Source organism: Eucyclogobius newberryi, unplaced genomic scaffold (assembly GCF_026437365.1).
Source record: "Eucyclogobius newberryi isolate DKJ021-1_F unplaced genomic scaffold, fEucNew1.0.hap1 SCAF_21, whole genome shotgun sequence".
Lineage (NCBI taxonomy): Eukaryota > Metazoa > Chordata > Actinopteri > Gobiiformes > Gobiidae > Eucyclogobius > Eucyclogobius newberryi.
The window spans coordinates 3,257,887-3,278,525 of NW_027315846.1; the positions used below are offsets into that span (position 1 = coordinate 3,257,887).

A 20,639-nucleotide genomic window follows, 5' to 3' on the forward strand; every position below is an offset into this window, starting at 1 on the left:
TGAAACCAAAGACAGCGCATGTATTTTTTTTTAATAAATACACAGTTAAAATGAAAATACATCGCGTGTAAATCCACCCGTGACGATCAAATCCTCCTCAAACGGACAGAAAACACCGCATAGCTCCAGCTGAACTTTGACAGCTTTGACAGCTTTGACAGGAGAGCGCGGGGAGGCGGGTCTTACGCTTCAACCAAAGAACCCCGGCGCCGTCCAATCAGAGACGCGCTCCCGCTGTCTCCGGCCAATCAGCGCCGGGGAGTCCCGCCTGGTCGCGGAGGTAAACGTGTGTACGCCGTGTGCGCCGCGCGCGAGAGGTTCCCGTTTTCGCCTCTTTTTCTCCCACAACAACATTCACCCCGCAAATCCGCCCCGCGTCCACGCCGCCACCCCGCAGCCGTCACCGACCATGGCCGCGTGCCGTCGCAAACGCACGGGAGTATAAACGCCGCCTCGTCCGCGCGGAACGGAGCATCATCTCGGGAGAAGTACGATGCCGTCCCCGATGGAGGGATCGTCCGGGGAAGGCGACCTGTTTACCGTCAAGCACGAGCTCAAACACGGTAAGTTGACACGCGACCCGGGTCACACGCGCGTTTTTCTTATCCCCGCGGCGCTGTCGTAGTTTAGTTGCGGACACGTGTCGGTTGTTAGCCGCTAGCTCGTCGGAGCCGCAGTGTTTGTGTGGCTAGCGTTGACATTCTGCACGATGTGGTAAAAGGGAGAGAGACGTCGGTTTTGCCCGCGGACGCACGTCAAAAAACCCGCGTTGAAACTCGCGCAAAAACTACCGCCGCGGGAGCACCGGACGCGGCTGGCGCAGACGGGCTAGTCGGGACACCGCTGCGCCTGGAGTAAAATTAGACTTAAGCTTTTTGTGAAGTGGGTTCAGACCGGTCCAGAGTCGGTGCACGGGCTCATCCCGCGGGCACGGAATGGCAATAACGGCGGGTAAAAGTAGTTTGTTGTGTGTTTTGATGGTTGATAAAGCTAGCTTCTGCTCAGCACACCTGTCACAGAGCACAGGTTACTGATACAATGTGGTGTACAATGATAACAACATAAGATGAGATAACCTTTTATGATTAGGCAAGTATAACAATAAAGAAACAGACAACTTCTATAAAACTGCTATAAAAAAAACTGTTATAATAAAACTTATGAAAAACCTCTTATACTCTTATTTACAGCTGTTATATGGACAGAAAATATTGCACCAAGATGGTGGACATTATGTCACAGTATTGCACATGAGTATTACAGTATTGCACATGAATGTTACTGTATTGCACATGAATGTTACAGTATGACAGTATTGCACACGAGTATGACAGTATTGCACACAAGTATGACAGTATTGCACACGAGTATGACAGTATTGCACACGAGTATGACAGTATTGCACACAAGCCAGTATTGCACACGAGTTTGCCAGTATTGCACACGAGTATGACAATATTGCACATGAGTTTATAACAGTATTGCACATGAGTGTAGGACAGTATTGCACATGCGTATAGGACACTATTGCACATGCGTATATGACACTATTGCACATGAGTATATGACACTATTGCACATGAGTATAAACAGTATTGCACATGAGTTTATAACAGTATTGCACATGAGTGTAGGACAGTATTGCACATGATTATGACACTATTGCACATGAGTATAAAACAATATTGCACATGAGTTTATAACAGTATTGCACATGAGTGTAGGACAGTATTGCACATGATTATGACACTATTGCACATGAGTATAAAACAATATTGCACATGAGTTTATAACAGTATTGCACATGAGTGTAGGACAGTATTGCACATGCGTATATGACACTATTGCACATGCGTATATGACACTATTGCACATGAGTATATGACACTATTGCACATGAGTATAAAACAGTATTGCACATGAGTTTATAACAGTATTGCACATGAGTGTAGGACAGTATTGCACATGATTATGACGGTATTGCACATGATTATGAAAGCTGAATGACACATGTTGTGTTGTTCTGTTTTGTTGTGTTTTTGTTGTGTTGTTTTGTTGTGTTGTTGTTCCGTGGGTGGATTGTTGTGTTGTTGTTGTTGTGCTGTTGTTCCGTGGGTGGATTGTTGTGCTGTTGTTCCCTGGGTGGATTGTTGTGTTGTTGTTCCGTGGGTGGATTGTTGTGTTGTTGTTCCGTGGGTGGATTGTTGTGTTGTTGTTCCGTGGGTGGATTGTTGTGTTGTTGTTCCCTGGGTGGATTGTTGTGCTGTTGTTCCCTGGGTGGATTGTTGTGTTGTTGTTCCGTGGGTGGATTGTTGTGTTGTTGTTCCGTGGGTGGATTGTTGTGTTGTTGTTCCGTGGGTGGATTGTTGTGTTGTTGTTCCGTGGGTGGATTGTTGTGTTGTTGTTCCGTGGGTGGATTGTTGTGTTGTTTTGTTGTGTTGTTGTTCCGAGGGTGGATTGTTGTGTTGTTTTGTTGTGTTGTTGTTCCGAGGGTGGATTGTTGTGTTGTTTTGTTGTTGTGTTGTTTTGTTGTGTTGTTCTGTGGGTGTGTTCTCGTGGCCTGTAACAGAGAAGTGGAGTAATCTGATAAGCCAGTGTCTGATATTTGGATCATGCGCCAAAGAAATCCGATCATCAAAAACTTTTGGCGAAACATTTCCTCTTTCGTTTGTGTTTTTTGCCACCTTTTGTTTTTTGCATTGTTTTTCCGGCGTCATTAAGATTATGTGTACATTTATATTTTTACACTATTAAAAGTTGAAATATGTTGACTGAAGGCTTTTAAAAAAAAAAGTAGTTTAGCTTGTTTTTTTGAGTCTGTTTAGTCCAGATTATGAGAACACTAATCAAAATACAACTAAGATTATTTTTATTGGATTAGTCACGATTAATCATGCATTTTTGTTTTGAGTAAATAAATACATTTTAAAAAAACTATTTCAATCTTTAACAGTTTCTTTTCTTTTTTTTAAATCCACTTTTTTTTGCTTTTTGTTTTTGTTTCTTTTCCACTTTTTGTAAAAAAATAATTGTATTTTCCACTTTTTATTAAAAAAGAAAAAAAATCCACTTTTTGTAAATTTTCTTGTCTTTTCCACTTTTTAATGTTTTGTTATTGTCTTTTCCACTTTTCTTTTGCTCTTTTTTGCACCATTTCCCTTGTCCAAACAATCAGAATTCAGATTACTCTCACCGGGCGTAACAGTTTGTGACATTTCAATACGTCTGAAATGTTTGATCAGTCCAGAAATGGGATAACAATCAGATTTGTGGCACGCTCATTGTTCGATGACAGTTTTATTGTCTTTACTGTAGCCCGCAAGGGTCAAAAGGTCAAGGAAGGGTCACGTAGAGTTATTCAGAGGAAGGCAGCTCGGACAGTTTCAGACAAATGTTCAGTTACATCGTTTTTCATTCCAACGTTCAGGCTCATTTTTCAGGATTACTGTTGCGTTAGATGATTATTAACGTTGGCTATCTTCTTCATATTTTATGTCATTCCTTCTTTAATAACCACAGGTGCTCGAGCCTTTTTCCCGACAAAGTCAAGAACCTCAAACACAAAAACCTGTTGATCTTTTATTATTGTTTCACGGAAAGTTGATCCCGCGACATTTCATCCACTGACACGTCGGAAGTTGTTGCTCCACAATAACCACAAAAGAAACGACTATGTCCCACACTATGTCCCACACTATGTCCCAAACTATGTCCCACACTATGACCCAAACTATATCCCACACTATGTCCCACACTTTGTCCCACACTATGTCCCACACTATGTCCCACACTATGTCCCACACTATGTCCCACACTATGTCCCACACTATGACCCACACTATGTCCCACACTATGTCCCACACTATGTCCCACACTATGTCCCACACTATGACCCACACTATGACCCACACTATGACCCACACTATGTCCCACACTATGTCCCACACTATGTCCCACACTATGACCCACACTATGACCCAAAACAAAGTCCAAACAAAGTCCAAAAAAACTAGAGCCAAGACTACGTCCGAAACCAAGTCCGAAACCAAGTCCGAAACCAAGTCCGAAACCAAGTCCGAAACCAAGTCCGAAACCAAGTCCGAAACCAAGTCCGAAACCAAGTCCGAAACCAAGTCCGAAACCAAGTCCGAAACCAAGTCCGAAACCAAGTCCGAAACCAAGTCCGAAACCAAGTCCGAAACCAAGTCCGAAACCAAGTCCGAAACCAAGTCCGAAACCAAGTCCGAAACCAAGTCCGAAACCAAGTTCGAAAAAACTAGAGCCAAAACTACGCCTAAAAATCCACTGTAGTACTTTTACTTGTGTAACTTGACGAGCTGTTGCCTTGGTTACACGCTCCCTCCAGACGCCGGCCACGACAAAGAGAACTAACATTTTACCTACATTTGTTCCCGATCAGTTTTTGTGAGGTGTTTCTCGTGTAACGTGTCGGGACAGTTATCTCCGTGTCATGAATACGCGGTCAGTCCACTCATGCAGTACATTTGTGATAGTTTAGTTTGCGTGTTTTACGTTTTATCTCCTGGATCTACCTGAAGCTCGTGAACAAAAGGTGAGTGACAGTAGCCTCCGTCTGTCAATGAGAGATTTATTAGAGCCAGTTATGATAGTAAGAACAAGTTATGACAAGATTTTATGACTTGTTGTCAGCTGCTTCTGCCGTTCCCGCGGCGGTGCTAAAGATGCTACGTCTCTGCGAGGGCTAACGGACACGTATTACTAAGGAATGTCACAATATCAGGTTTTACCGTTACAATTATTGTGAAAAGAAACGATACAATTCAAAGATTATTCATGATTATTCACAATTATTCAGACCTAACCAAACAATTGTGAAATCTTTAATTTTCCTTCATTTTTATAGTCTAACACAAGTTTGTGACCAGCTTTACAAAATGTAACTTTCTGAAAAACAAAATAAAGTTAAATGTGACAAAAACGGACAGAAGTTGTTTACATAAAATACTTAAATTTGCTTCTCAAATTGTCACGATTATTGTTTTTGGTTCTTTACGATGATATTGTGACCTGAATAATCACGATTATGGAATAACTTGATACTCGTGACATTTTTGCCTTCGCCGTATCAAAAGCGGCGGCATTTTGATATTGCAGTATCAGATTTGAGTATCGTAACGTTGCGCTTTTAAAACACACTTTGCGACTGAACCAGGAACTGAAGCCAGAACTAAAACCAGAACGGGACTAAACCGAGTCCACACCGTGACTAAACCAAGCTCCAAACGGGACTAAACCGAGTCCACACCCTGACTAAACCAAGCTCCAAACGGGACTAAACCGAGTCCACACCGTGACTAAACCGGGCTCCAAACGGGACTAAACCGAGTCCACCCCGGGACTAAACCGAGTCCACACCGGGACTAAACCGGGCTCCAAACGGGACTAAACCGAGTCCACACCGGGACTAAACTGGGCTCCAAACCGGGCTCCAAACCGGGCTCCAAACCGGGCTCCAAACCGGGCTCCAAACCAAACCGGGCTCCAAACCGGACTAAACCGGACTAAACCAAGTTCACACCGGGAGTTGTTTTTGCCCAAACTGTCGGTTTCGAAGCCTTCGTCCTTCAGCTTTTACCAGGTTCATGTCGCCGGCGTAACTCTGTCCACACGGTCTAATAATAACCTCGGTATCAAGCTCCTCCCCCTCTGGACTGGGACACCAGGCCGCCGGACACTTCACGTTATGCAACACAAACCGGGACTGAACCAGAACTGAACCGGGTTTACACCGGTTCGGCACAGGTACGGCACGATGGGGCCCACTTATTTATTTACTTATAATCTAAACCGCGCCGCAAATTGCTAATCAAAATCGTAATTAGCGAATGATTGCAATTAGTTGAAGGACAACGGCGGCAATTACGTTGAAACCGGCTCCGATCCCGTCTCATTAACACGCTACTGACCTCTGTAAACTCTGAAATGGTGTGAAATATGCACTTTACGCCGAATCCCACTGAACATAAAACTCAAACGTAATTGCATTTCTCATTCTTGATCTGACCGAACTCGTTTTCAACCAGGAATGACGGAAGAAGACAGAAATGAAACTCTTTTTGTTGCGTTGACACGTTTCCTGATTTGTCCGTGTACATTTCAAATATGATCTAAACGCAGTCTTAACTTGTTAAATTAGAGATGTCACGATGTCAAATGTTGGCGTTATCGTGATTTAACGATTTCTCGCGATTATTATTGAGATTCTGACCAAACGAGAGTGAAATCTTTTCTTTTCTTTCGTTCTCGTGGTCCGACATGCGACAGTTCCTCAAGTTTGTCACCGACTTTACAATAATTAACTTCCCGAAAGACGAAATAAATTTAAATGTGACAAAAACGGCCAGATTAAAAAACTGACATAACATTTATGTCTAGTTTTTGGCTGTAAATTGAACAAAAAATACTTAAATTTGCTTCTAAAATTGTTGCGATTATTTTTGGTTCTTTATGATTATATTGTGCCCCGAATAATCACTATTATCGATTCAACCTAATAATCGTGAGCTCCCTACCTTTTTATATATGCATATTTTTTAAAGAAGACCAAATTAATTTTCCATATACAAGTCCAACCAAGGTCCGTTTGGTCTAAAGAAGGACACTTGGACACTTGAAGGACACTTGAAGGACACTTGAAGGACACTTGAAGGACACTTGAAGGACACTTGAAGGACACTTGAAGGACACTTGAAGGACATTTGAAGGACACTTGAAGGACACTTGAAGGACACTTGAAGGACATTTGAAGCTGTGTGAAGCTCTGTTACTCGGGTTAGAGTCGTTTCTTTGTTTTAACACAATCGGACTGTAAAGATCTGACTCGTAAACTGGACCATAAGAGCTCGTATTGATCAGACGCTGTTGTTTTAATCACCATTTTGTGTTTGTTCGTGTGTTTTCCGGCCGTGTTTGCTGATGTCGACTGATCGTGAGTAGTTTATAAGACTGGGCAACAAGGAAAAAAATAATTTAAATGTTTTTCTTCATATTGATCGATCTCGGTTTTCAATTAGATTTTAGTTGCTCAATATGTTTATTTTGCTTTCACAAATGATTTCCTGAAGATAAACTTAACTTTTTTAATCACTTCCATTTAATTTAATCTAAATTCTTCCTCCAAAGTCTGACGTCTGTTCCGTGTTTTTACTGAGAAAAAGCCAAACCGTATCCATGGTGATTAGACATGAGTCAATTCCGATAATTGTCCAGCCTCGTCGACTATAAAACAATTATCCTAGTCATATTTTATTATATTTGTAAAAAAATTTGCATGGTATTATTAAATCAAAAAGTCAAAAAAGAATATAAATACTCTTTTATTCATTAATATTCTCTATCTAGAAGCCTTCAGAGACATATTTTAACTTTTATTTGGTTTTTAATGTGTTTAAAAAGTCGCGATATACCATAAAATGACTCTGCCTGTCAAAAAAAAAAAAAGCCGTGACTCAAAAAAGGTAAAACGCTGTAATATTTGGTTTGACCTTTAGCTTAAAACATGTATTTCCCTCCCAAACACTGTCAGATCTGTTGTAGATTAGCCTCTGCTTCTCTTTTGATGTTTCCTCTGCTCGATGCCAATGCTTTGATCCTTCTCAAATGCACTCTCATCTCATCCACGACCACGGGATTCGTCTTTCCACGCGGCCGTTTCAGAAATGCCCGCGCAGCGATTATCCAGCAGGAGGCTCGTAGCTACTGCGTTTGCTCAGCTGAATCCAAGTGGCGACTTCTTTTTAACGGACAGGCGGTTGGTTAGTCGCAGCGTTAATGTGTGCGTTGTGTCCCCATGGTAACTGAGAACACGCATCTGTCTTCTCATGATGCGCCACGAACGTCTGTAGACTTGGCTCGCCGCGGGTTCCGACTAAACCAGGCGTCTACACTTCAAATAAAGGGGCACATGATTCTTAAACCAGCACAACAACATCAGCCCATAACGGAGTCTTCTTCTTCTTCTTCATCCTTCTCCGTTGTCCTTCTTCTTCGTCGTCCTTCTTCTTCGTTGTCCTTCTTCTTCGTCGTCCTTCTTCTTCGTTGTCCTTCTTCTTCGTCGTCCTTCTTCTTTGTTCTCCTTCTTCTTCGTTGTCCTTCTTCTTCATTGTCCTTCTTCGTCGTCCTTCTTCTTTGTTGTCCTTCTTTGTTGTCCTTCGTTGTCCTTCTTCGTCATCGTCTTTCGTCGTCCTTCTTCGTCGTCCTTCGTCCTTCTTCGTCCTTCTTCTTCGTCCTTCTTCTTCGTCCTTCTTCTTCGTCCTTCTTCCTTCTTCTTCCTCCTTCTTTGTCCTCCTTCTTCTTCTTCGTCCTCTTCCTCTTCTTCGTCGTCCTTCTTCTTTGTTCTTCTTCGTCCTTCTTCTTCCTCCTTCTTCGTTCTTCTTCGTCCTCCTTCTTTGTTCTTCTTCGTCCTCGTCCTTCTTCGCCCTCCTTCTTTGTCCTCCTTCTTCCTCTTCTTCATCCTTCTTCTTCGTCCTTCTTCTTTGTCCTTCTTTGTCCTCCTTCTTCTTCTTCTTCTTCTTCTTCTTCGTCCTCTTCTTCATTGTCTTCCTCTTCGTCTTCTTCCTCCTTCCTTACATAACCCCCCCCTTTGACCCTGTGAGCTCTGAGCTTGTTTGTAGACGACTCTGAAACGCTGTGGAAGCTGCTCACGGCGGTTTTTCTTTCTTTCCTTTCCTTTCGTCGCGTGTTACAAACGAGAGCAGAAGATTAAATCGGGCCGACATAATTTGATCCTATTTTTGGCGCGTGCGAGACTCACTACAACGATGGACGAACCAAACTGCAAAAAAAAGGAACAATATTTTTAGGCTGCTTATTAGATTAAGGTTGTATTAAGCTGTGTCATTCTGCATTTGAGGCTTGAGCGCTGTGAAAATGTGCGTTTTCCCCTTCCCCCTAGCCCCGCCTTCTGCTCTGTTGACTTCGGGCGATGCTCACAGGGTTTAAAATGTCACAACAACAAAAAAACACTTGGTTTTAGATCAATAATGCATTTTACAATTGACGATATGATAAATAATGATATACGTGTTACAGTTTCATACTAAATACGCCAAAAAATAACGTCTCCTTTAACTTTACACCAGTTAAAGTGCCCCCTACAGGTTGGACTAAAATGTGGTTGAATATATTTAAAATGTTGCTAAGACTTTTATCCCGGAAAAGCACATTTTTTAGGTTTTATAAGTTTACTTCCTGGTTGTAAATTGATGACATCACACTAGGAAATTACCCAGCAACCACTGGGCAAAAACTCATCTAATGTCACAATGTTTTTTTATTTGACAAATAACAATATATGAGAGAGACTTTATTTTGTTTATTTACTGTTTAGAGAGTCAAAAAAGTTGTTTCTTTTGTTTAAATTCTGCATAAACCTCGTGTGATGTCACTTCCTGTCATTTTCTACAGATCTTTCAACGTTTTCTCCACAAATACCTGCTCGATTGGTGTAAAATATTTAGTTTATATTAACAACAGCTACAAATACACAAAATAAAGTCCAAATTAGAAAATCGTAAAAAGCCGTCATAGGCACTTTAAACACTGCTAAATTAAAGGACTTTTCTGGTGAAATTAAGTACCATATTTTCCACACTATAAGGCACACTTAAAAACCTTAATTTGATCAAAAAACAACAGTGTGCCTTATAGTCTGGTGCGCCTTTATATCTGAAAAATTATCGAAAATGGACCATTCATTGACGTGCTCTTTATAATCTAGTGCACCTTATAGTGCGGAAAATATGGCACTGCAATTTTTAGATCGAACTGATATTCTTCTTGACATTTGACCTCCTGTAGGTGTTCTTTTTTGCAGTGTAGAGGGATGTGCGCGGTCAGCTGAAGGTAAACGCTCTGATTCTACATTCAGCCAGGCGTCATAATGTAATGGAGCAATCTGTGTAATGTAGCGACGGCGCTCCAGTTTTCTTCACATTGGACTAATAATGAGCCGTTATTGTGGAAAAAGTAGAGTTAAAGAGAAGGATTGCATTTGAGTTGTAAAAGAAATCGAGTAGAAGTATAATTTTAGTAGTCGGCCTTAGTCAGCAATTCATTTTTCTGATTAGTCGGCAAGTTAAGCGATTATTCTTAGACTTTTGAAATACATTACCAACCAAATAAACTTGGAAATTTGGTGATTGACGGCTTCTAGATAGAGAATATTTACAAAAAAGATATAAAAAGCTTCTTTTGTATGCGTTTCAGCGCCTGTAGTCCATATAACGATTACAAAATACGACTATACTTATGTTTATACTCAAATAATTAGTCACATTTAGTTGATTTAATTGTCGCCGCACTAAAATTTCGATATTTTTCTTAATTTGATTGAGATAAATGTTATTTTGTGTCGAAAATTTCACTCAGTTGTATGAAAAAGTATGTTTTTTATTATCACTCAGTAATGAATATTGTACCTTCAAGATTTGATTAAGGCGATTATGTCGGTGTAATCCCTCATTCGTCCAGGCGTGTTCCATAGTCGAAAAAGCTTCAGTTGTAGTCATCTGGACTCAGTTTGAAAAAAGTAGACGTTTCGACTCTCATCCAAGAGTCATTGTCAATAACAGAATTTAGGTCGAGAACTCCGATATTAATACTGTTCTGTGGTAAGACCCGCCCATTGGGAGGAGCCTTCCTGAAGTAGAAAGAGTTGTTGGTTTCAACAGAAACTCCCCCCTTTGTATCTACCGAGCTAGCCTATTCAGAATCTTAATGGGCTGTTAAAACCTCTTTGTCTTAGTGAGACCCTGGCTCAACCACCCTGAGTACCTGATTAGCATTTGAATGCCCTGGTCCTTTACCTTTCCAGGGGTTCAGTAACCCATTATAAATAACAGGAAGATTAAACCTAAGCCCTCCATTTCTGTTTAAAGAAGGTCTTTCTTTTTTAACAAAAATAGCTTCCTTGACCCTCTTTCAAACCATCTTTTCTCCCTGCTTAAAACCTTCACCTCACCGTCTTCAAACGAGTGATTAGAGGCTTCAAGATGGAGATGCACGGCACTCTGTGGACCTGAACTAGTATTTCTTCTGTGCTGATAAAGCCTCTTGTGTAGAGGCTGTTTCGTCTGTTCCGTGGAGGGCTTAGGTTTAATCTTCCTGTTATTTATAATGGGTTACTGAACCCCTGGAAAGGTAAAGGACCAGGGCATTCAAATGCTAATCAGGTACTCAGGGTGGTTGAGCCAGGGTCTCACTAAGACAAAGAGGTTTTAACAGCCCATTAAGATTCTGAATAGGCTAGCTCGGTAGATACAAGGGGGGAGTTTCTGTTGAAACCAACAACTCTTTCTACTTCAGGAAGGCTCCTCCCAATGGGCGGGTCTTACCACAGAACAGTATTAATATCGGAGTTCTCGACCTAAATTCTGTTATTGACAATGACTCTTGGATGAGAGTCGAAACGTCTACTTTTTTCAAACTGAGTCCAGATGACTACAACTGAAGCTTTTTCGATTAAGGCGATTAAACTAAAATGCAGCTAAGATAAATATATTTAGAATTTTGCTAAAAAATCATAAAGAAAGTATCCCAGAATAGCAAATTTTTTTAAGTTTATGATTTCACTTCCTGTTTGTAATTGATGACATCACTCTAGGAAATTACCCATGAAACACTGGGACAAAACTCATCCAAGATGAAGAGTCAAAAAAGTTGTTTCTTTGTGTAAATTCTGCATAAACTTGGAATGTGATGTAACTTCCTGTCATTTTTCAACAGATTTTTCAACTTTTTTCCACAAATACTTATTCGATTGGTGTAAAATAATGATTTAAATGCACAGCAGGCATAAATACACCAAATGAACTCAAAATTAGAACATTGTAAAAACCTGTCATAGGCACTGGAAGATTAGACAATGGTAAAAAAATGCTATCTTTGTCATAGAGAAGATTACAAATGAATCTTTTTCTACTTGGAGTTGCTACTTCTTAGATTTTTAAGTACATTTAACTTTCTAACCTGCCTTTTGGCCTTTTTGACTCTTCAACCTTGCTGTTTCGGACATTAATGTGCGTGTTTTTTGTCCACAGCCAACCTGACGGGTCACGTGGAGCGGGTCGGCATCGAGAACTTCGAGCTCCTGAAGGTGCTCGGGACCGGAGGTGAGCTTAAATAGCGGCCAACACATGACAGTTCGTAAACGGGGTAAACGCGACCCGTGGAAACATTTTACGAGAAAACTGGTCTCATCTCACCGCACGGGGCCTCTTTTCAGCGAGGGGCCCCAGTTCAGGACGGGTATTTTTACAACCAGCAACGGAAAAAAACGGCCAAAAAAAAAAGAAAGCGCAAAGCTGAAAATAGTTTTGGACCGAGGCTAATAAACAAGGACCAAATTTGACCGTTGTGACACTTTCTCATCATTTTAAAGGTCACGGTTCAGAACGTAACTTTACATAGTGAATGTCTTTATGGGAAGCGAGCTCTTGAGCCCCCGTGTGTGTGAAGATGGCGGCGGCGATAGCGTTTTTGCATGTTCCTGCGACGCCTGATATCCATCACGGAGCAATAAGAATGACATGACTCTGAACCCTCTGTTGTTTGTCCGTGAGAGCGTGTGTGGCCGTAATGGTGTTCAAAATGTGCGTTTGTGATGAAAATGTTCCAGTTTTTCACAAATACTATACCATTTTACTAAGCCTATTATTACACAAGCGATCCATGTTTAAAGAATTCTATTTAGTATTATTTATGGAGAAAGGATGTGTCACTTATTGCCTCAAAAACACTCTTTTATTCATTCAATATTGTTATTTTTTAAAGTTTTTCATGATAATGCCATAAACATAAAGACTTCATTTTGTTGAATTTATGTTTGGAGCGTCAAAAAAGTTGTTTCTTTGTGTAAATTCTGCATGAACTTTGACCGGAATACCCAGTGTGATGTCACTTCCTGTAACTTTTTACTGATTTTTCAACGTTTTCTCCACAAATACCTGCTCGATTGAGGTAAAACTATAATTTATATGTAACAGGTAAAAATACACAAAATAAAGCCCAAATTAGAAAATCGTAAAGACCTGTCATACGCCCTTTAGGTGATATTTTGGGCTTTTTGTGGTCAATCTTATCGTCCATTCTCATTTTTTTATTTGCACATCAACAAAGACATGGTGAAGCATATGAAGCATACCCCCCGAATGAAGGCTGACACTTTACTGATGATTATTTTGGGACTTGATGGTAATAAATCTTGTAAATACACCGTAAGAGCTGGGGAAACACAAAAAGTCAATGTAAATGCTAAATGCAAAACAAGCGTAACGTTAGCTTGATATGAGATCGTAATAATTACACATCAATTAACTGGGTTTAGCACCAAACTAAAATAACATGGATAAATAAATTGGGCTTTAATGCAATGCAAAACGTACCTTGTGCCTCAAAATCAACAAAAACCATGTTGATTTTGCTTCGTGTTAACTTTTCCTGCTTCTGCCTTTTTAGTGTCTTTTCTATGTTAAGCTAATTCCGCCAAAACGGGAAGTAGCTCTTCAAAAGAAAAGTGCACTTTCTAAAACAGGAAGTTGAATTTTAGCAAAAGAAAATACACAATTGGTTCTTTACACATGGCCTGCCCAAAAACATAGACGCAGTATAACACAACGAGGTCAATCAGGGGCCAAACCGTCACAACAATTACTCTTATCGACTTTACGTTTCAACAAAAAGAAATTGTAACCGTTTATTTCATTTTTTAGCGCGTGGAAATTGCCCGTCCCCAGCGCAGCGCGAACTCGATAACGTCCCCTTTCTCCCGCTCCGTTTCAGCCTACGGAAAGGTGTTCCTGGTGCGCAAAGTGAGCGGGCACGACGCGGGCAAGCTGTACGCCATGAAGGTGCTGAAGAAGGCGACCATCGTCCAGAAGGCCAAGACGGCCGAGCACACGAGGACCGAGCGCCAGGTCCTGGAGCACATTCGACAGTCGCCGTTCCTGGTCACGCTGCACTACGCCTTCCAGACCGACACCAAGCTGCACCTCATCCTCGGTACGGAAGTGTTAACCAGGAAGTGATAACCAGAAAGAAAGAAAGAAAGTTTTGAAATGTTCTGCGCACGTGCCAACACGTGCGCAGAACATTTCAAAATTTTCTTTCTTTTTTTTCACGATACAGCATAAAACCGTATTTTCTGGACTATAAGTCGCACCAGCCAAAAAATGCATAATAGAGAAGAAAAAAACATATAATTCTCACTGGAGTATAAGTCTATAAACAAAGTATCTATATTGGGGGTCAATATTTAGTGTATGTGTTTTTTCTTTGAACTACTGAGGGACTTTTTGTTATTTTCACGTATTTTGACTGGATTTCTGCGGGAGACAGTTGAATGGAGATGAAAACTGACTACTTAATTCTGCATTTCTTTATTGCCGCTCATTTTTTATTAAATAATTTTGGTTGCGTAATCTTACTTCCTGGTTAAACTGGCGTAAGTGTGATTCAATGGTATCGTTTATCGTTTATATTTTCTTTAGCAATGTATCACACTTACTATTATTATTATTTTTTATCTTGAAAGGTATAGTTAAATGTGTACTATATACAAATATCTGATAGTTACTGATACCGATAATAAATATTAGTAGTAAATTACTCAAATTAGTAATTTTTTTCACTTTTTTTCACTTTGTAAAAATGATGACAAATTGTATTAACCTGGAATTGAAAAAACAAAACAACAAACATTGAATAATAATTTTAAAAAGTGTTTCAATATTTTCTTTAACCTCTAAATGGACAGATAAACAAAAGTTAAACAACATTTCTTGATAGTTTACCCTCTTTGTTTCAGATTATGTAAACGGAGGCGAGCTTTTCACACATTTAGTGCAAAGAGTTCGATTTAAGGAACAGGAGGTGGCGCTGTACAGTGGAGAGATCGTCCTGGCTCTGGATCATCTACACAAGGTAGGATTTATTTATTGTCATTTTAGCACTTCAAATAATTACTCGTTTTGTTCATTGTAAATGTACTTTGCTGCTTGTTGTTGTTTCTGCAGCTGGGCATTGTGTACCGGGACCTAAAGTTAGAGAATATTTTGTTGGACTCGAGCGGGCACATCGTCCTCACAGATTTTGGACTAAGTAAAGAGTTTGATCAGGTACAATTTACACTTAATAAATGTTTCATGTAGCAGGGGGTATTTATACAGTCAGCACGGGTTCTAAACCGTAAAATTAAAAACTAATCTTTGCTTAAAAAATGTATTTTCCAGAGTATAAGTCGCACTGGAGTATAAGTCGCATTTTTTGGGGTGAATTTATTTGCTAAAATCCAAGACCAAGACTCATTTCATCTGTAAATGCAGTTTAAAATAATAACAGATTAGAGAACATGATGAATAGGTGTACGTATGCTAACGCTAACACCTTCAGCTTCATGACGTATGCTAACGCTAACACCTTCAGCTACATGACGTATGCTAACGCTAACACCTTCAGCTACATGAGGCACAGACAGAACTGTGGTAAGTGTCTGGTATGTTAACGTAACATATGAACAGTTATTCAGATAACTATAGCATAAAGAACATGCTAACAAGTTTAGCAAAGCATCAGTTTTATCCCAAATCACTAAATCCATTGAATTCTTCTTCCTCTGTGTCACTTCTAAACAACTCAACAAACTCCAGAGGAAGAGGAAGTGCAGACTCTTCTTCTGCGTCGCTTAGAGCCTAGAGCGCCCTCTTGTGGTTGTCAGTGTGACAATAACGAATAATATCACATACAAGTCGCACCGAAGGCCAAAACTATGAAAAAAGGTGCAACTTATAGTCTGGAAAATACGGTATTCTTCTTTTTTCCTCTTCCTATTCTATTTAAAAGTCTACGATGTCACTTTTCTGGCAGATGGTTCTCCACTTGTTTTGTATTTCTATTTTCTTTGCTATTTCAAGTAATGTAAATGTATGGAATTCCAAATAGTGACTGAAAAAGCAGGATGCAAATGTAACTGCACACAATTAAAATGATTTAATTTGACACTAAATCAAACATTTCTGCTGCAGCTTTCCTTCTTTTCTGTCATTGCAGCAGCGAAAAAACAAACAAAGAAGATGAAATGCTTTATTGTTGTTGATCTGTTTTCAGCTGGAAAGGGCTTTCTCCGTGTGCGGCACAATCGAATACATGGCTCCTGAAATAGTAGAAGGAGGAGAGGCGGGGCACGACAAGGTAATTTATTGTATTTTACGGATAAGAGAAAAGAGAAGTATAATATTGCAATTTTTGTTTTGGAGACTTGCAAAACTAGTATGGAGTATATTATCTATTGTACAGCTAAAACTATTAAAAATTACCACAAAAAGAGAAAAAAATCTCCCAAACAAGAGTATAAAGTGATATCATTTTTACGGCAATAATCTTTCCTCCGCTTGCTGCTTTATGTGCATGTCTGTGTTTGTTTACCAAGAGAAGAAGAAGAAGAAGTGAAATATCCAGTGCAATAGCTTTCCAAAAATAAGATAATTTCCAGACGTCCCACTGTTTACGACGTCGACGCTTCCTGCAGCTCTTGCACAATAAAAGTCTCTACGTAGAAAGAGTCTTATTGTGAAAGAGCCTGGCACGTCACTGTTGAGCTAAGCGAGGCCACAGCAGTGATTTAACGGCACTGATAATGGATAAAACTGCTCATAATGTCATTGTTGTACTAAATTACAGTTAAATAAAGACATTTCTAGATAGTATTGGAGCAGACAATGAAGAAAATCTGTAAAGTAAGCAATATGCAAAAGAAATAAAGCTGAAAATATAGAATTTTAGAATCGCTTGCCTGCCCTAAAAGTTATATTTCTGACCTTTTGTGTTTAATACGTTTAAAGTGATGTCAGTTCTATTATGGCGTTGAAGCAAAGTCATTTTTACGGCAATAATCTTTCCTCCGCTTGTGGCTTTATGTGCGTGTGTGTTTGTTTACCAAGACAAGAAGAAGAAGAAGCAGCGCCCTCACCCATCTCGCCGTTAGAATCACGGCTCACAAATTGCGCCGTCTGTCCGCTAATCTTGTCGAAACATCCAAACGTGCGATAGCCTTCCAAAAACGAGACAATTTTCAGACGTGAAGCGGTGTTTTAACGGCGCTGATAATGAATAAAACATCCCATAATGCCACCGTTTTACTTTGTTATAGTTAAATAAAAAAAATTCTAGATAGTATTGGAGCCTACAACAAAGAAAGTTGGTAAAGCAAGCAATATGCAAAAGAAAAAAAATTACGGCAATAATCTTTCCTCCGCTTGCTGCTTTATGTGCACGTGCGTGTTTGCGCCCTAAAAGTTATATTTCTGAACTTTTGCGTTAAATACGTTTTGAACCTCAACCAAGACGTTCACAGGCACGTTTGAGCACTTCCCGGACGCTCTGTTTTAAACCATATTTATGTATATATGTATATACGTATGTATGTATATATGTATTTATATATGTATGTATGTACGTATTGACCCGTGACGCGGTTGCAGGCAGTGGACTGGTGGAGTCTCGGCGTCCTGATGTACGAGCTGCTGACCGGAGGATCTCCCTTCACCGTGGACGGAGACGAGAACTCGCACACGGACATCGCCAAGTAAGAACTGCTCTGTACGACGAATGCTCTGTACGTCTACTGAGGATTATGGGAAAAACAACCGCTCGGGACCATCTCGGACGGTTGTCTCTGCTTCGTGGAGAGAGCAGGGAAAACGGGTCAAACTTAAACACGTTCCTGACTCTTACTGACCCTTTAAGAAAACAGAATCATGTCTTAAAAGTGTCGCCTTTGATTGAGATATTATTATTTTAAAAGTTCCACTGCTGAAGTCTTTATTGTAGTGGTTAATTTGTGGTATAATTGAGATGCCACAGACAAATAAACACAATTTTTTGACTACTTTTTGCTTCTTTATGTCACTATAGTTTGTACTTTTATCATTGTTTTTCATTGGTTTATCTCAGTCACATTTATTCAGACATTATTCATACCTGACCCTGATAATACAAGTGCAAAACCATTCGTAATTCACTGAAAGCAAAAGGAAATCGCACAATAACGGACGCATAGTACACAATTGTCACGTGCCAAGACTCTGAATTCATGTATTTGCTTAGAGTTGCACTTTTAAACTCCTTTTTAAAGTACAAGTGAGCGTGACAAAGGTTTGAAGTACTTCCGTGCGACTGTTCCAGAGCTCGATCCTTAACACATACACAACATTTCACAGTATTTGTTCTAAATGTCTTATTTTTTACAAACATCTCTGCTCCTCTAAGTTCGTATCATCATCTATTGTTCAACTGTACAGTACTACATATAACTGAATACTTTCGTGACGACTAAAGCGATTGCAAAGGCGATTAAAACATATTTCTGTGAGTGTTTTCATGCGTGTATTCCGTTTTTTAAAATTGTCGTCGGTTTAATAAAACGCACCGCTTACGTCACATTGTTCCTCAGGAGGATTTGTAAAAAGGACCCCCCGTTCTCCAAAGACGTGGGACCATTGGCCAAAAACCTGATCCAGAGACTTCTGCTCAAAGACCCAAAGACCAGGCTGGGATCCGGGCCGGGCGGGGCCGAAAACATCAAGAAACACCCTTTTTACCAGGTACTGCAGGCCGTACTTTTACACGGGAACACTTGACCGAACGGAGTCGCAGTTTGTGTCTTTGAGCTTGCATTTGTATCCACTGAAGACACTTTATTTACTATAATACTCATTTAGAACTATATTAGAACAAAACCATGAGTTGGGGTTTGATTAGTGCTGCGCAATATGTCAGAAAAGTATCGATATCGCAATGTTGGCTCACGCAATCATCGATATATCAACAAATTCAGTGTATAAGGTCTGATCAGTCTTTTCCAAATTAAAACGTTGACAAATGCTGGTTTTATTCATGACTTTTGCTTTTTTCAGTCTAAATTGGCCTCGATTTGCTCTGGTTTTGTCTCTGTGAAGGTTTTATTTGGACAGAGGTTGACTAATACATTAAGACATACTAGTTTTAATTTAAAAGCTGTAAAAAAAAGTCAAAGTATAACCAGAGATTGCAGTATTGTCGGCATTGCTGAGCTTGAAGGGGCTGTACCTGCTCTTTTTTAATGTATGCAAAGACAAATCTGTCCTGCCCCAGTTTCAGATTTACTCTAGAAGAAGCTGTTCGGGTGAAAATGTGACCGACGTGTGCTTTCTGCATCTAATGACGGAGCTCGCTGTTGCCTTTTAACTCGCTCTGGACTCTGAAAGTTGTGAAAAGTGCCACAGGCCACAAAATATTTTTAAAAAGCTGCTAAACTCGTCGCGGTGAATAACGAGCGTGCTAGGAATGTTACAAGTGAGGAGTACAAACAGTCTACCGTATTTTCCGGACGATAAGTTGCACCAGCCGAAAAATGCATAATAGAGAAGAAAAAAACATATATAAGTCGCACTGGAGTATAAGTCGCATTTTTGGGGGAAATTTACATGATAAAATCCAAGACCAAGAACAGACATTTGATCTTGAAATGCAGTTTAAAATAATAAAAGATTAGAGAACATGGTGAATAGGTGTATGTATGCTAACGCTAACACCTTCAGCTACATGACGTATGCTAACGCTAACACCTTCAGCTACATGAGGCACAGACAGAACTGTGGTAAGTGTCTGGTATGTTAACGTAACATATGAACAGTTATTCAGATAACTATAGCATAAAGAACATGCTAACAAGTTTAGCAAAGCATCAGTTTTACCCCAAATCACTAAATCCATTGAATTCTTCTTCCTCTGTGTCACTTCTAAACAACTCCACAAACTCCAGAGGAAGAGGAAGTGCAGATTCTTCTTCTGCGTCGCTTAGAGCCTAGAGCGCCCTCTTGTGGCTGTCAGTGTTAAAATAACGAATAATATCACATATAAGTCGCTCTGGCGTATAAGTCGCACCGGCTAAACTATGAAAGTCTTATAGTCCGGAAAATAAATCATCCTTGTGCTGCTTTTGCTTTTTATTTTCTCTCTAAACACGTCTGAGATTCAAGCAATGGCCAAATTAAATGAAGTCGATAAAGGAAAAACCAACAATCTTGATGTATTATTTGGCAACGCTTCAGAGAAACTAAACCAAACACAAGCCGTCTCAATTTGACAAACGTACGACCGTTTATACAAATACAAGACGAGAATGCAGAACTATAACACATTTAGCACAACGTGATGGACTTTTCCTCTTCTCTCTGGTCAGAAGATAAGCTGGGAGGACTTGGCGGCGAAGCGCGTCCCGGCGCCGTTCAAGCCCGTCATCCGAGACGAGCTGGACGTCAGCAACTTTGCGGAGGAGTTCACCGAGATGGACCCCACGTACTCTCCGGCCGCGCTGCCACAGAACTGCGACCGGATCTTCCAGGTGAGATACTCGAGCGATGCCGTGAGGGGAGCGTCCCGAAAACTACGACTCCGGGTTTTCATCACAGGTCACGGTTCTCAAAAATATACTGTCCGCTTCAAACGACACAGAAGTTTAGAGCTCTTCAAACATGGGGTTCGTTCATATTTCACTCTTCCTGGTCGGAGAGGTTTGTAATATATCAATACATCCATAATATTAAAAATGTTTTAGCACATAT

General features: G+C 40.2%; 1 protein-coding gene across 1 annotated transcript in view; it reads left to right on the forward strand.

Annotated features, from left to right (window-relative positions):
• Positions 1 to 487: 487 nt before the first annotated feature.
• The window catches only part of rps6ka5 (ribosomal protein S6 kinase, polypeptide 5), a 40,576-nt gene continuing 20,424 nt past the window's right edge, over positions 488 to 20,639 (forward strand). The window contains exons 1-9 of the mRNA XM_072457819.1: positions 488 to 563; positions 12,081 to 12,152; positions 13,822 to 14,040; positions 14,846 to 14,961; positions 15,054 to 15,155; positions 16,144 to 16,227; positions 17,517 to 17,620; positions 18,488 to 18,638; positions 20,258 to 20,419. Coding sequence (XP_072313920.1) covers positions 494 to 563; positions 12,081 to 12,152; positions 13,822 to 14,040; positions 14,846 to 14,961; positions 15,054 to 15,155; positions 16,144 to 16,227; positions 17,517 to 17,620; positions 18,488 to 18,638; positions 20,258 to 20,419 — 1,080 coding nt within the window. The 5' untranslated portion in view covers positions 488 to 493. The remainder of the gene's footprint in view (positions 564 to 12,080; positions 12,153 to 13,821; positions 14,041 to 14,845; positions 14,962 to 15,053; positions 15,156 to 16,143; positions 16,228 to 17,516; positions 17,621 to 18,487; positions 18,639 to 20,257; positions 20,420 to 20,639) is intronic.